This window comes from Pithys albifrons, chromosome 1 (genome assembly GCF_047495875.1).
Source record: "Pithys albifrons albifrons isolate INPA30051 chromosome 1, PitAlb_v1, whole genome shotgun sequence".
NCBI lineage: Eukaryota > Metazoa > Chordata > Aves > Passeriformes > Thamnophilidae > Pithys > Pithys albifrons.
Genome location: NC_092458.1, coordinates 102,415,806 through 102,429,466, shown reverse-complemented (window position 1 = coordinate 102,429,466; position 13,661 = coordinate 102,415,806). Strand labels below are relative to the sequence as shown.

The 13,661-nt window shown below is 42.8% G+C and overlaps 1 protein-coding gene across 5 annotated transcripts in view; it reads left to right on the top strand.

Annotated features, from left to right (window-relative positions):
- The window catches only part of JAM2 (junctional adhesion molecule 2), a 42,219-nt gene that overhangs the window by 19,510 nt on the left and 9,048 nt on the right, over positions 1–13,661 (top strand). For all 5 annotated transcript variants that reach the window (XR_011698475.1, XR_011698474.1, XM_071562984.1 and 2 more), the window contains exons 2-6: positions 844–909; positions 4,402–4,515; positions 5,937–6,089; positions 7,846–8,051; positions 13,254–13,356. Coding sequence is in view for 3 of the 5 variants with exons in the window: in XM_071562984.1 (XP_071419085.1) it covers positions 844–909; positions 4,402–4,515; positions 5,937–6,089; positions 7,846–8,051; positions 13,254–13,356 (642 nt within the window). In the remaining 2 variants the exon portion in view is untranslated. The remainder of the gene's footprint in view (positions 1–843; positions 910–4,401; positions 4,516–5,936; positions 6,090–7,845; positions 8,052–13,253; positions 13,357–13,661) is intronic.

Below are 13,661 nucleotides of genomic sequence, written 5' to 3'. Positions count from 1 at the left end.
TCTCTGGCCTAACCACAACCCTCATTCCCACAGTCACTGCGCTTACTCTATTTTTGATTGGCAATAAATTTAATTAATTTTTCCTGAGTTGAGTCTGTTTTGCCTGTGATGGTAACTGCTGAGTAATCTCTCTGCCTTTCTCTTGACCTGTGAGTTTTTCAGTTGTATTTTGTCCCCTGTCATGTTGAGGAGGAGGAGTGCAAGAGCAGCTCTGTAGGTGTCTGACAGCCATCCAAGGTCAACCCACCCCAACATACAGTAAATGACTGACTGAACTCTTGGTTCAATGCCAGGAGCTCAAATACCTATTCTGACCTTTGCTCCATGACTCACAGAGGCAGTGGTTATAGATACCAGTAGAACTGCAGTTTGTGTTTTTAAAGGATGCTGGAAAAAACTAGAAAATTGTAAATGGAAAGGGACATAGTAACAGTTTAGATGGAGAATTCCCTCTGTTGTGCCAGACTTAAACAATAAGGAGCGATCTTTGAGAAGAAAAGTGATGATGTGTTCCATGTCCCCAATTAGAAACAGACTGAGACATTACCCCAGCATAAACCAACATCTACTGTTTCTATAGAACTTCTCACATGTAAATATTATCATGCTATTGTAAAAAAGAATTGTTACTATATTTTACAGGTTCCAGAGCATGGAGAGGAAAAGATTAATTGTTCAAGGCCAGCCCTGGTCTAGCTCTTAGTTCTGTGCTCTCTCTAGCAGACAATGTCTAACCTGTCCAGTGCAAGGAGGTCTGAAAAATATTGCTTGTAGTTGCTGAAGCACATAGGAAATCGCAAGTGTTTGTTGCTGATTTGTCTTTTTTTTTCTTTTCCCTTACAGATCCTGAAGTGTCTGGAATTTCCATTGAAACTGATAACAAAAACGTAAAAGCAGAGGAGTTTAAGGGTACAGTATGGGCATTGCTGTGATAATGTTTAATGTATACACAATACATGAAAACTATGTATGCAGAAGTTGTGCAGCTGTTAATACTGTCTTCTTCTTTCCTAGGGGTCCTGCTTCTACTCTCTCCATTTACCCTTTGGGTTGCCTTGTTCTTATTCCCATTTTCTCTCGATATGGAGTTGGACTTTGTGCTCCCCAAAGTCCTTTTCAACCTCACCTGTTCTGTGATTCTATGACTTGTTTTGTCAGTCCTGATAGCTCACTCTATAACTGGTCTATGCCTGGTCTCCTTCCACTCAAAACCATGGGAGCTGATGGAAAGGAGAAGCATTAAATACCTTCAAAGACAGAGAAGTGAGGGACTGGAGAGGACAGCTATAATTTAGCTAATTATAAGTAACTATAATTTATTGGCTTTTTTTAATAGCACCAAGGTCAGAGTTCAAGGAGCATCTGGGCAACACTTTGAGTTGTATGGTTTAGTTTTAGACAGTCCTGTTAGGCTCAGTAATCCTTAGAGTTCCTTCCAACTTGACATATTCTATAATTCCATAACCAAATTATAGGCTCCCAACCAGACATAAATCCAAATTAAACATTGTCCAGACCTCTTCAAGATCCCAGAAGGTTTTTCTAGGTCTGGTGGTGCCAGTTCTGATGCACAGCATCCTGTGGGCAAATTACCTTAATGCAAGTTAAGTAGATCTGCTCTGGAAAATACCTCTCACTGACTCTGTTACTATGGGGAAAAGTGGGAGAGGGGAACTATAACTAAGGAGCGTTTTATTATGTTGTCTTTGTTCTGTGCATGCTCCCTTTCTTCCATCCATTCCTTTGCTCCAAATAAGATTAGTGGATGGGCATCAATGCTATTTTTTTTCTGAAACAAAAACATGTGGCATGTAAGAAAGGGGCAGGCCATTCAAGACAGAGGTGACTTGTTCAGCTGAGCTGTGTCTGGGTCAGCTACTAGAGACCAGCTCATGAGACCAGCCAACTGTCACAAGGTCAGCAGCAAAAGAAAGCTGAGCTTGAATGATGGTTTTTCTTTGTAAGAAGGATACAAAAACAAAATGGAAAGGAAACTTTAGCAAATCTTAAGATTCAGGAAGCCTCCACCCATCCACTCAACCTGAAGTCAGGAACCTCGGGCTTCCTGAATGCACAGCATGTTTTTCGAAGAGGCCAGTGCATGTGTAACATGTTTCTGGCAAGGAATGACCTCTTGCCTCAATTTTTCTTTCAAGTCTGGACGGTTTTTTTTCCCCTGTGAGATATCACCAAGGCTACCAGTCTGGCTTTTTGTTTCTTTTCAGAGCAGTCCTAGGAAATCAGACCCTGAAGGGAGAGTGGATAGATCTGTCAGTAGCTCTTAATTGCCCTCCAGTCTTGTTTGCTGAGACTAGAAAGGAGGGAAATGTAGGTTGACTATATTTGAGCAGTGAGTGTTTGTCTCATGAAAGCTCAACAGGCATTGCCAAAACTATAGAGGCTTTTGATCCTTGATACTCTGGCTGTATTGGAAGATGAGTAGCCTAAAGGTGGGAAGATCTATATTATATTAATTTCTTTTACAGAAGTTTCTGGGAGAGACTATATTTTACTTTATTAATAGATTTGGAGCCAGTCAGATGTGTGGTTGGATTCCTTCCTCTGATGTTGTTTCTAAATAATTCTTATTAGTACCTTGACTTAAGAGTTATTTATTGAGGGTGGGGAAAATATATTTCTATATATTTCAGCATGCTCTTCCATGGAGAATGGAACTACTGAAATGTCCTTCTGTGAGAACAGTTTAGCTTCCAGGATTTCCTGTTCTTCATTAGGGGCACTAATTTTCCTTTTTTTTTTCTTAGCGAGTTATGGTAACTTTAGCAATAATCCAATCATTAGTAACTCTTGAAGTCTCAGCCTCTCTATGAAATTTGATCAGTGATGCCCATTGTGCAGGAGTCAGGGAAACTTCAGTGGACAGGCAGAAAGGTGAACAATTATATGAACCTTCTTTTCACGAGAACTCAGGACAACTAAGAGAAAACTCCCAAGGGGTGTTACGAGCAGACCCTGCTGCCAGAAACTCTGGGGGCCTGAGGGTTCCTCCTGCCCAGCCACTGGAGCCCAGCCTGGATAACTAAAGGTCTTTTTCCCAGGTTGATGTGCACAGCATCTGCTTTGCTATTTGCATGTTCAACCAGTGGCAAGGCTGTGTGTTTATCCCAGCAATGGCTTGGTGTGTCCACTGGTGACACTGGATTGCTACACTGACCACCTGGGACAAGGCACTGCCCTCAGCAGCACTCACGCCTGTATGCTGCCTATGCTCACATAAAGCAGCAGGCACAGAGAGCAGAGCCTCCTTCCTTGTCTCTGTCTGGTGGAGATTGAAGTTCACCAGATTCACAAGCACACACATGGTCTTGGATCCCCTGAGTTGCAGCACAGCCCCACTGCCCATCCCCTGCTCCTGCCCTGCTCAGCATCTCCCCCAGCTGGAGGCTTACGGTGAATTACACACACCCCTCCAGGCACACCAGCTTTAGGGAAGGTACAAACACTGCATACCCCACACACCCCAGCTTGCACAAGCCAGCACTGCAAGCCCAGGGGTGGCCACATTCTCCCAGTGTGACCCCAACTGCTGGACCTAAATTTATTCAAGCTACCCTTCATATAAAAATACAGCCCCTGCACTGCAGGTGTGGAGATTCACCCACACATCCTCCCACTATCTGTGGCCCCTCCAGCTACTGCAGAGACCCTCACTCACTCCATTTGCTCCATTGGCCCACACTACAGCCCCAGCACTTTGTTTGGAGAACTGATGGTCTTTGCCATCCTCTCTGTTAGTCCCTGTTTATGTCACTGTGATTTTGTTTGTTGCTGCCCTTTTACTTATTATCACTTCTAAGTGATAATGTCCTTAACTGGAAACCTTAATGAAGCAGACTCTCAACTTCCACATACCCTCACAATAACCAAAGTGAAATTATAACTAAATACATAAACATAAGATACTTAGAAGAATGTTTAACCATCTTAGTGTATGTTTTCCATCTGCATTAAGTTACATATTTAAACACTTAAACTATTCATACTGAATTCAGAATGGTAATTTACAAAATATTGTTAATAACAAGGTCAGAGTCCTTTTTTTAACAATGGTCTGCCCACTGAAGAAAATATTTAAACCTAAAATGAGGGTAGTAGTACAAAATCTCTGCCCATCCAACATGAGAATATCTAGTCCCCAACATCTGAAGTTTGATCCAAAGGCCACTGAAGTATGGGAAAACTAATGGTTTCTGTTTCCCCACTGTGTTTTTGTAAATCTAGAGTCATCACTTTGAGAAGCAGATCTGACCTTTGCTGACTGCTCAATTTCTTTTGAAGGGGGAATATTAATTTCGAAGCCTGAATGTGAACCAAACAAGTAAAGTCTCTAATTTTCCCTTTTGTATTCTCTCCTCCCTCCCCCCCCCTCCTTTCCTCTAGAGGCTATTCTTAGTTGCAAACACAAATTTTCAAGAGGGATGAGCTTAAGAATAGAATGGAAGAAAATCCAGTCTCAAGGAGTCTCATTTGTCTACTACAATGGTGAATTTACAGGTATAGTACTACAAACACAATGATGGTTTATGTTCTCTAGCATAGATATTGACTGTTTCTTGGGGAATAACACTAGGAAAATGACTGAAAGAGAAGGCTCTAGACTATGTGGAACAGCTGTCCTTTTGAGGAAAATAATTGTTTTCCAGAGGAAAAAAGACTTTTTTTTATAAAATTGTCAATTATTAGCTACATTTTAAATTAATTTAAATATAATAAAACTCAAGACTAAGAAAAATGGCATTGCAGATCCTTGGCATTTTTCAACAATCAAATTACATGCAGATATGAACTCCCCAAAACTACCACAGGCTCTGCACTCCTACCCTAAAAAGAGGTTTCTGGAGCTTCTTTTAGAGCTGGAGGCCTAGAAATGAATAATGCAGCAATTTTTATATACATAAAATATAAACTCAGCTGTATATTTTAAATAATTTGTATTCTTTTCAGAAGTAGAATTTCTGTTTCTATGTTCTGAAAAGGATTTACCTCAGCTTTGTGTGTTGGAGAAAATATGGGTCTTTCGTTACCTCATGCACAATAAATGAAGGTTGAGAAGTAAAATAAAAGCACAAGGATTTTGTTAGTTTGTAAAGCTTGCAGATGTGCTGACCTTGTTGATGAACATGTTTTTTTCTGCATATATTTAATTTAGAGAAACACTGGAACTTGTGATTCTGTGTGTGCATGTAACTTAATTTCATAATAAGTTGTAGAATTAAAGAAAACCCAAACTCATTTTAAGAGGTCTGGTGGCAATATCTTTGCTATATCCATCCAGTTTTTCTTGCCAAGTTAAAATGTCAAATATTTTGCTGTGGTGTCACTCACAATTCTTTCTGTAAGGTAATTAAGTTAGTGATTACCACCTCTCTAATGGAAAGTGATCTCTTTTTGCCACCCAACTACTGCTATGTTTTCTTGAAATATCTGCAGAAAAAAGCATTCCATTTTCCAACTGGAAAATGTATAGCAGATGTAGGGTTTTTAACTGAGGGAGTTTTTTGAACTAAATGACCAAGTTGTGGAAGGTTCTTACTGTCTTGGGAAGGTGATAGATAAATAACACAGAACAAAGGAGCAATGGTTTCATGTACAATGTTACATAAAGTATCAATAAACAGTACATGATTTCAGAATAAGCTGTAGATATTTGTTTTCAAACTGAAAGAGGGGAAATACAGATTAGATATACAGCGGAAATTCCTTACTGTGAGGGTCCTGGGACGTTGGCACAGGTTTCCCAGAGAAGCTGTTCAAGGCTGAGTTGGATGGAGCTCTGAGAATCCTGGTCTAGAGAAAGGCATCCCTGCTCTCCTGGCAGGGGCTTGGAACTGGATGATCTTTAAGGGCCCAGCCAACCCAAACCATTATGTGATTCTATAAGAAAAGACTAGAAAACTCTCTGTTCTTCCTTAAAGGTGATCTTCAAGGCCGAGCAGAGATGCTGAACACAGGAATACGAATTAGAAATGTGACTAGAAGGGATTCTGGGACCTACCGCTGCGAAATCAGTGTCAAGAGCGAAGAGGGGCAACACCTGGGAGAGGCTACAATTACCCTCACAGTACTGGGTACAAACTTTATTACTTGGGCTTCTGTTCAGAAACTGCATGATGGTGTGTTGGGGTGTTGAAGAGAGGGTTGTCCACATGGTGAGTGGCTGCTCAGTTTTGGGTCTTCTCTGGGTCTACAACATACTTCATGAAAAAAGCTTTGCAAAAGCCCCACTTGCATTAGAAAGGAACATAACTAAGGTTTTGTTGATATATAAAAGTGAGTTTCAATTCTCAAAACTTAGCAAGTATGCTCATCTATGTGGTGCTGAAACTTCCATTTCTACTAAGACTGAAGTCGCTAAGTGGCTGAGAACCTGGATAAGATGATCGTGATGTTTGGCACTGGAAAGTCAGCATCTGTCAACAGTTATTAAATATTCATAAGCAGAAGTTCACTCCAATATGCTACAGTCTCCTCCTGGTTTTGGAAGGAGAAACTGCTGCAGTGTATGTGCAATGAGAACTGGCAGTCTGTGGACTTTATTTACAGGAGAGATACTGTTGGCTGATAGTTGTTGCTCTTTGTGGGAATTTATTTGTTTTCTTTCCCAGTTGGGGAAAGGAGGGAAAAGTGAATACTGAGCACATTCTTCTCACATTGTTTCTGGTATTTTCCCAGTGGATGAGTAGTAGAGGATGATGATTTTCTTTTTTTCCTGTATAGGAGGAAAAGAAGAAATTTGGTTTTGTAGCTTTTGTAATTTTTTCTGTACAAAAATTATTGATCTTTCAAAATGATAAATAAAGTGTCAAGATTTTTCATAAAGGAGGATAAATTCATGAACTCCTGATTAGCTCCAACAATGAGATAACCCCACTTATTCCTTCTTTCTTCCACTCTCACCACAGCTTTCCTTTTTAAAATGTGGGTTCTTAATCTGAAGTTGGAATCTTAGAGCCCAAAGGAGAAAGAGTGTCTGTGTTGTTTACAAACTTTTTTGGAAGTTAATGTGAGTTAGTATTTCATTTGATTTTCTTCATTTTTACTTTTTATCTTAAAATCAGCTAAGAAAAAACTATCAATACTTGTTAAGGTGTCACATGTGCTTTTAATGTTCCATCCATGCCTCTTCACCTTTAGTTTTCTTCTATATAGCATCAGGTACCAAAAAAAAAAATTGCATTCCTTTTCCGTTTACACATTAAAAATTAGAAAAGAGACATTCATCTCCATGGGAGAAGGAATTAACAGTTCTCTGTGTGGGAATATTTGTTTTTAATTTAAACTGAAATGTAGTAACAAATTGGTTTTGGTCCTTGACCTGCGGTTTACACAATGGCTGTGATGATTGCCAGTCTCAGTGATTCTTTCTGACAATCACTTTCCTAAAGCCAGTTGACTTCTTTTAATACAAGAAAGTCTTTTTCCTCTTCCTCATTTCTGTTTTTAAATAGTAGGGCAGGGAAGGGTGGAATTGCTGGACTACAGATTCCCTGAGTTATCCCATCTCTGTCTGTGAACAAGAGGTTCCACACAAGAAACGAAACAAACTCTGGGATTGGGTGAGAGTGCACAGATTGGAGGCAGGATGACACAGCATGTGGTGGGGAGGCTGGCAGGAAGCATCTCTTTCAGTTTTAGCAACTCATAAATTTCACTCTGCTCTCAGTAGCAGGAGTCTGCCTTCAACCACTTCTCCCGCACCTCATTTCTTTCATGTGGTGGTTGCTGAGCATGTACAAAAGTGCTCACCTCCTCACCATGACTGTCCATCTGTTGTCATGCAGACAGTACTGATAAGTGTGTAACAAGTGCAATTTCACTATCCAGTTGCTCCAACTACTCCGGTGTGTGATGTGCCGAGCTCTGCCATGACGGGAACAGTGGTGCAGCTGAGCTGTAAGGAGACTGAGGGCTCTCCTCCATCCGAGTACCAGTGGTACAAGAATGGTGTTGCCTTGCTTGAAAAGACAGGAACAGGCAATGCTAGAACACCAAATATAACTTACACCATGAATAAAAAGTCTGGCACTCTGGTAAGTATAATAATCAATTCTGTCATAGCCAGCTATCAAGGAGACCAAATTTACTCTTCTGTACAATGATGCCCAGGGGTCTTAATCCAAAAATGTGCAAGGTATTTGTCAGAGATCAATGTCATGCTGAGATGTGTGCTAACAAATGTAGAAGGTAGTTTCTGCCTCAAACCAGTGCCAAGCTGTAGACATTGAGTGATACAGACAAATTGGGCAAAGTGCAAGTCTACAGTGATGAAAACAGCAGGATCGAGAAAATACATGACAGATTTCACCTTGTCACTAGAAAACTAGCACCAGGTAAGAATGAGCTCTCTGTATGGCAACAGAGCTATATTTGATAGCGCATTAAAATCTGAATAGCAGCTTCAGGGGACTGCAGCACTCAGAGCAGTACAAAATCTCTGCAATCCAGTGGAATTTACAAGCTCCCATCCAGGACCTGTGAAGTCAGTGGGAATGAGATGGGACTGTGAGAAAGGTTAGTAGATTCTTTGTTTTAGTTGTAGTTTGTTTTGTGGGTTGTGTTGTTGGGGATTTTTTTCCCTCAGAACTGGCCATGTCTCATTCATCACTCCCCTGTTAGCTGATCCCTCAAAAGAACTTGACACTACTTAGGGTGCATTGTCAGCTGAGATTTTTCAGAAAAGTTGTTCTAGAACACCTTACTCTTGTGTGAGATCAAATATGGAAATTGCAATGTGACTCAGCACTCAGAAGTGCTGGGAATCTTTCATCTCGCTTTCGAAATCAGGTGGTCTACCCAAATTTACTTCTTAAAATTTCAAAGTATGGCATATATTAAAGGAAAAGAGCAAGTCTAAAAAAATTACACGGAAACACTGAAATTGACATGAGATCAGTCCCTGTCCATCTCTTGGTTCTTCATTTGCATTTTTACAGTAGTAGTATTTGAAAGATAGTGTGGTTTAGCATTTCTGCATTGGAAGAAGAAAGAAAGTGCCATTTTTGGAGGGTAAGAACCTCCCAAACTAATCTTTCCTTATGAAAAGGAAAGGAAGGAAGCCTAAGGAAAGGAAGGAAGGAAGCTTCCTAAGGAAGCCCAGCAGGAGGTGGTGAAGCCCAGCCCCTCCTGCCATCAGGCAGACAGAACAGACCATGGCGGGGGGGGCGAATGGAAACAGGTGCCTGGTCGTAGAGGCAAAAACACCCCCTCTCGACCCCTTTCACCTGCCAAGGTGCCCTTTTTAACAGGTATATGGCCCTGGACTTGGACTGTCTGTTGGAGGACAGTCAGGAGGAGGATCTGTCTACAAGGTCTTCTGGTTACCCCCAGTCTACCGGACGGGTTACAACCACAAGAGGAAAAAGAGAAGGATTGTTGTAATTGGTAACTCCCTTCTGAGGGGAACTGAGGGCCCTATATGTCAGCCAGACCCATCCCACAGGGAAGTTTGCTGCCTTCCCGGGGCCAGGGTGAGGGATATTACCAAAAGACTTCCTAAGCTTATCCGACCCTCAGACTATTACCTGCTGTTGATTGTCCAGGTTGGAAGTGATGACATTAATAAAAGGAGTACCAGAGTAATTAAAAAAGATTTCAAGGCACTGACCCAATCTCTTCAGGGGACAGGAGCACAGGTAGTAATTGCCTCAGTTCCTGTGCTAGCTGGGATGAATGAGGAGAGGTTTAGGAAAGCCCAGCTTATCAATAGGTGGCTTAGGGGATGGTGCTATCGTCAAAATTTTGGGTTTTTTGATCATGGGGCAAACTTCGTGTTGCCCAGTCTCGTCAAACCAGATGGGCTTCATTTATCTAGGGAGGGCAAAAGAACTGTAGCCCATAAGTTGGCAGGGTTGGTTAGGAGGGCTTTAAACTAGGTTTGAAGGGGGAAGGGATGGCAACTGGGCTCTCCAGAGATAGGCCTAAGGGCATAGAGCCCGAGTTGAGAATGAAATCAATGGCCCAGCTGAAGTGCATGTACACCAATGCACGCAGTATGGGAAACAAACAAGAGGAGCTGGAAGCCATAGTGCAGCAGGAAAACTATGACATAGTTGCTGTCACAGAAATGTGGTGGGATGACTCACATGACTGGAGTGTTGCTGTGGGGGGCTACAAGCTCTTCAGAAAGGACAGGCAGAGAAGGAGAGGTGGACAGGTGGCTTTATATGTTAGAGAGTCTCTTGACTCTGTTGAAGTTGAGGTCAGCAGTGACAAGGTTGAGTGCCTGTGGGCCAGAACCAGGGGCAAGGCCAACAAGGCTGACACCCTTGTGGGTGTCTGTTACAGACCGCCCAACCAGGATGATGAAGGAGATGAATTATTCTACAAGCAGCTGGCAGATGTCTCAAAATCTCCAGCCCTTTTTCTTGTGGGTGACTTTAACCTGCCAGATATCTGCTGGGAGCTTCATACTGCAGAGAAGAGGCAGTCAAGGAGGTTCCTGGAGTGTATAGAGGACAATTTCCTTCATCAACTGGTAAATGAGCCTACCAGGGGTAAGGCCCTGCTAGACCTACTGTTTACAAACAGAGAGGGGCTGGTAGATGATGTAGTGGTTGGAGGCTGCCTGGGGCACAGTGACCATGAAATAATAGAATTTTCAGTCCTCAGGGATGTAAGGAGAGCCACCATTAAAACCTCTACTCTGGACTTCCAGAGAGCAGATTTTGGCCTATTCAAAAACCGGTTCAGAGCATACCCTGGGAAACAACCCTTAAAGGCAAGGGGGTCCAGGAGGGATGGACATGTTTTAAGAAGGAAATTTTGAATGCACAGCAACAGACTGTCCCAGTGTGCCGAAAGGCCAGCTGGAGGGGAAGATGGCCAGCTTGATTAAATAGGGAGATTCTGCAAGAAATCAGGGATAAAAAGAAAGTTTACAGACTATGAAAAAAAGGGCTGGCTACTTACGAAGAATTTACAGATAGAGCTAGGTCATGCAGGAAAAAAATTAGGGAAAGAAAATTAGAATTTGAAGAAAATTTGGCTATTTCAGTTAGGGATAACAAAAAGTCATTTTATAAATACATTAATAACAAAAGGAGGGGCAAGGAAAACCTCCATTCTCTGTTGGACTTGGAGGGAAATATAGTTAAGGAAGGTGAGGAGAAGGCTGAGGTACTTAACACCTACTTTGCCTCAGTTTTCACCAGTAAGACAGGTGGCCCTGAAGACAACTGGCCTCTGGAGCTGGTAGACAGGGAGAGGGAGCTGAATAGCCCTCCAGTATTCCAGGAGGAAATAGTGACCGACTTACTGAGCCAGCTGGATCCTAACAAATCTATGGGACCAGATGGGATCCATCCCAGGGTGATGAGGGAGCTGGCAGAAGAGCTTGCCAAACCACTCTCCATCATCTTCCAACAGTCCTGGCTCTCTGGGGAGGTCCCATATGATTGGAGGTTGGCCAATGTCACCCCAATCCACAAAAAGGGCTGCAAGCAGGACCCTGGCAACTACAGGCCTGTTAGCCTGACCTCCGTGCCTGGCAGGGTTATGGAGCAGTTCATCCTGAGTGCAATCACACAGCACCTTCAGGGTGGACAAGGGATTAGACCCAGCCAGCATGGGTTTAGGAGGGGCAGGTCCTGTCTGACCAACCTGATCTCTTTCTACGATCAGGTGACCCACCTGGTGGATGAGGGGAAGGCTGTGGATGTGGTCTATCTGCACTTCAGCAAGGCCTTTTACACTGTCTCCCATAATATACTCCTGGAAAAGCTGGTAGCCCATGGCCCGGACAAGTGTACCCTCTCCTGGATTAAGAGCTGGCTGGAGGGTCGGGCCCAGAGAGTGCTGGTGAATGGAGCTGCATCCAGCTGGCGGCCGGTCACCAGTGGTGTTCCCCAGGGGTCTCTTTTGGGTCCAGTCCTGTTTAACATCTTTATTGATGATTTAGATGAGGGGATTGAGTCCATCATCAGCAAATTTGCTGATGACACCAAGTTGGGAGGGAGTGTTGACCTGCTGGAAGGCAGGAGGGCTCTGCAGAGGGATCTGGATAGACTTGAGAGATGGGCTGATCGCAATGGGATGAAGTTCAATAAGGCCAAGGGCCGGGTCCTGCACTTTGGCCACAACAACCCCCTGCAGCGCTACAGGCTGGGCACAGAGTGGCTGGAGAGCAGCCAGGCAGAAAGGGACCTTGGGGTACTAATTGACAGGAAGCTCAACATGAGCCAACAGTGTGCCCAGGTGGCCAAGAAGGCCAATGGGATCCTGGCCTGTATCAAAACTAGCGTGGCCAGCAGGACCAGGGAAGTGATCCTTCCCCTGTACTCTGCATTGGTGAGGCCACACCTTGAGTACTGTGTTCAGTTCTGGGCCCCTCAGTTCAGAAAGGATATTGAGGTGCTGGAGCGAGTCCAGAGAAGAGCAACAAGGCTGGTGAAGGGACTGGAGCACAAGCCCTATGGGGAGAGGCTGAGGGAGCTGGGGTTGTTTAGCCTGGAGAAGAGGAGGCTCAGAGGGAAGGGAAGTTATAGCCAGGTGGGGGCTGGTCTCTTCCCCCAGGCACTCAGCAATAGGACAAGGGGGCATGGGCTTAAGCTCTGCCAGGGGAAATTTAAGTTGGAGAGCAGAAAAAAATTCTTTACAGAGAGAGTAATCAGGCATTGGAATGGGCTGCCCAGAGAGTTGGTAGATTCACCATCCCTGGAGGTTTTTAAACTGAGATTGGATGTGGCACTGAGTGCCATGATCTAGTAAATGGACTAGAGTTGGACCAAGAGTTGGACTCGATCTCGGAGGTCTTTTCCAACCCAATCGATTGATTCTATGATTCTAAAAGTCTCAGCTGACAAGGCAACATAAGTAGTAAAAGTCAAGTGTTTTTGAAGAATCAGCTAATGGGGTTGTTGTTTTGATAAAATAAACAAACTGTTCTGATTTCAGGTATTCTGAAATTAGAGCATGTCTTTAAAAAGCATATTATATAAGATATGATCCACTGAAAAAGAACCTGGTTATAGATACACTCCACTTAATTAAAATGTGCATCTAAAAGACCTCTTAGACCAGAAGCTGAAGTTTAAGGACCAGAGAATGTGACAAGGAAGTTGAGTTAGAAGGTCAAAATGGACCAGAATTTCTCTTTCCTTCAGGGGTTTGTGTGTTGCATCTTTTTAAAACAAACATTTCCCCCTTCCTCCCACCCACTGTCTAAGTTTCTATCCCTCAGGAAGTGCTGATTCTTTTTTCCATTCTGATAATGGTTTTGGACCCTTTCTTAACAGATATTTAACACAGTTACAAAGAATGACACTGGAGAGTATTTCTGTGAAGCCTCCAATGGGGTTGGATTATCCCAGAAATGCTCAGTGAAGAGAATGCAAGTCGGTATGTGTCAAAGACAATAATGGTGGAAAACAGTCTTGCAATTGGATATATTTAATTGTTCAACTAAGAAGCTAAGATCAGATTGAATTAAATCTTTTTGTTTGGTTATTGCATTTTGGAGGAGGAATAATAATATGAGTTTCTTACATGTAGTTGCTGTGGCTACTTGAAGTTTTTCTTTCTTACAGCACAAATGTATCTCATTGTATTTAGAGAAAAACAGCTAGTTTAGTATGTAAGGATTATTGCAGTACCCAATCCTTAGGCTGCTAAACACTGAACTTCACAGAACAACAGCAGCCATA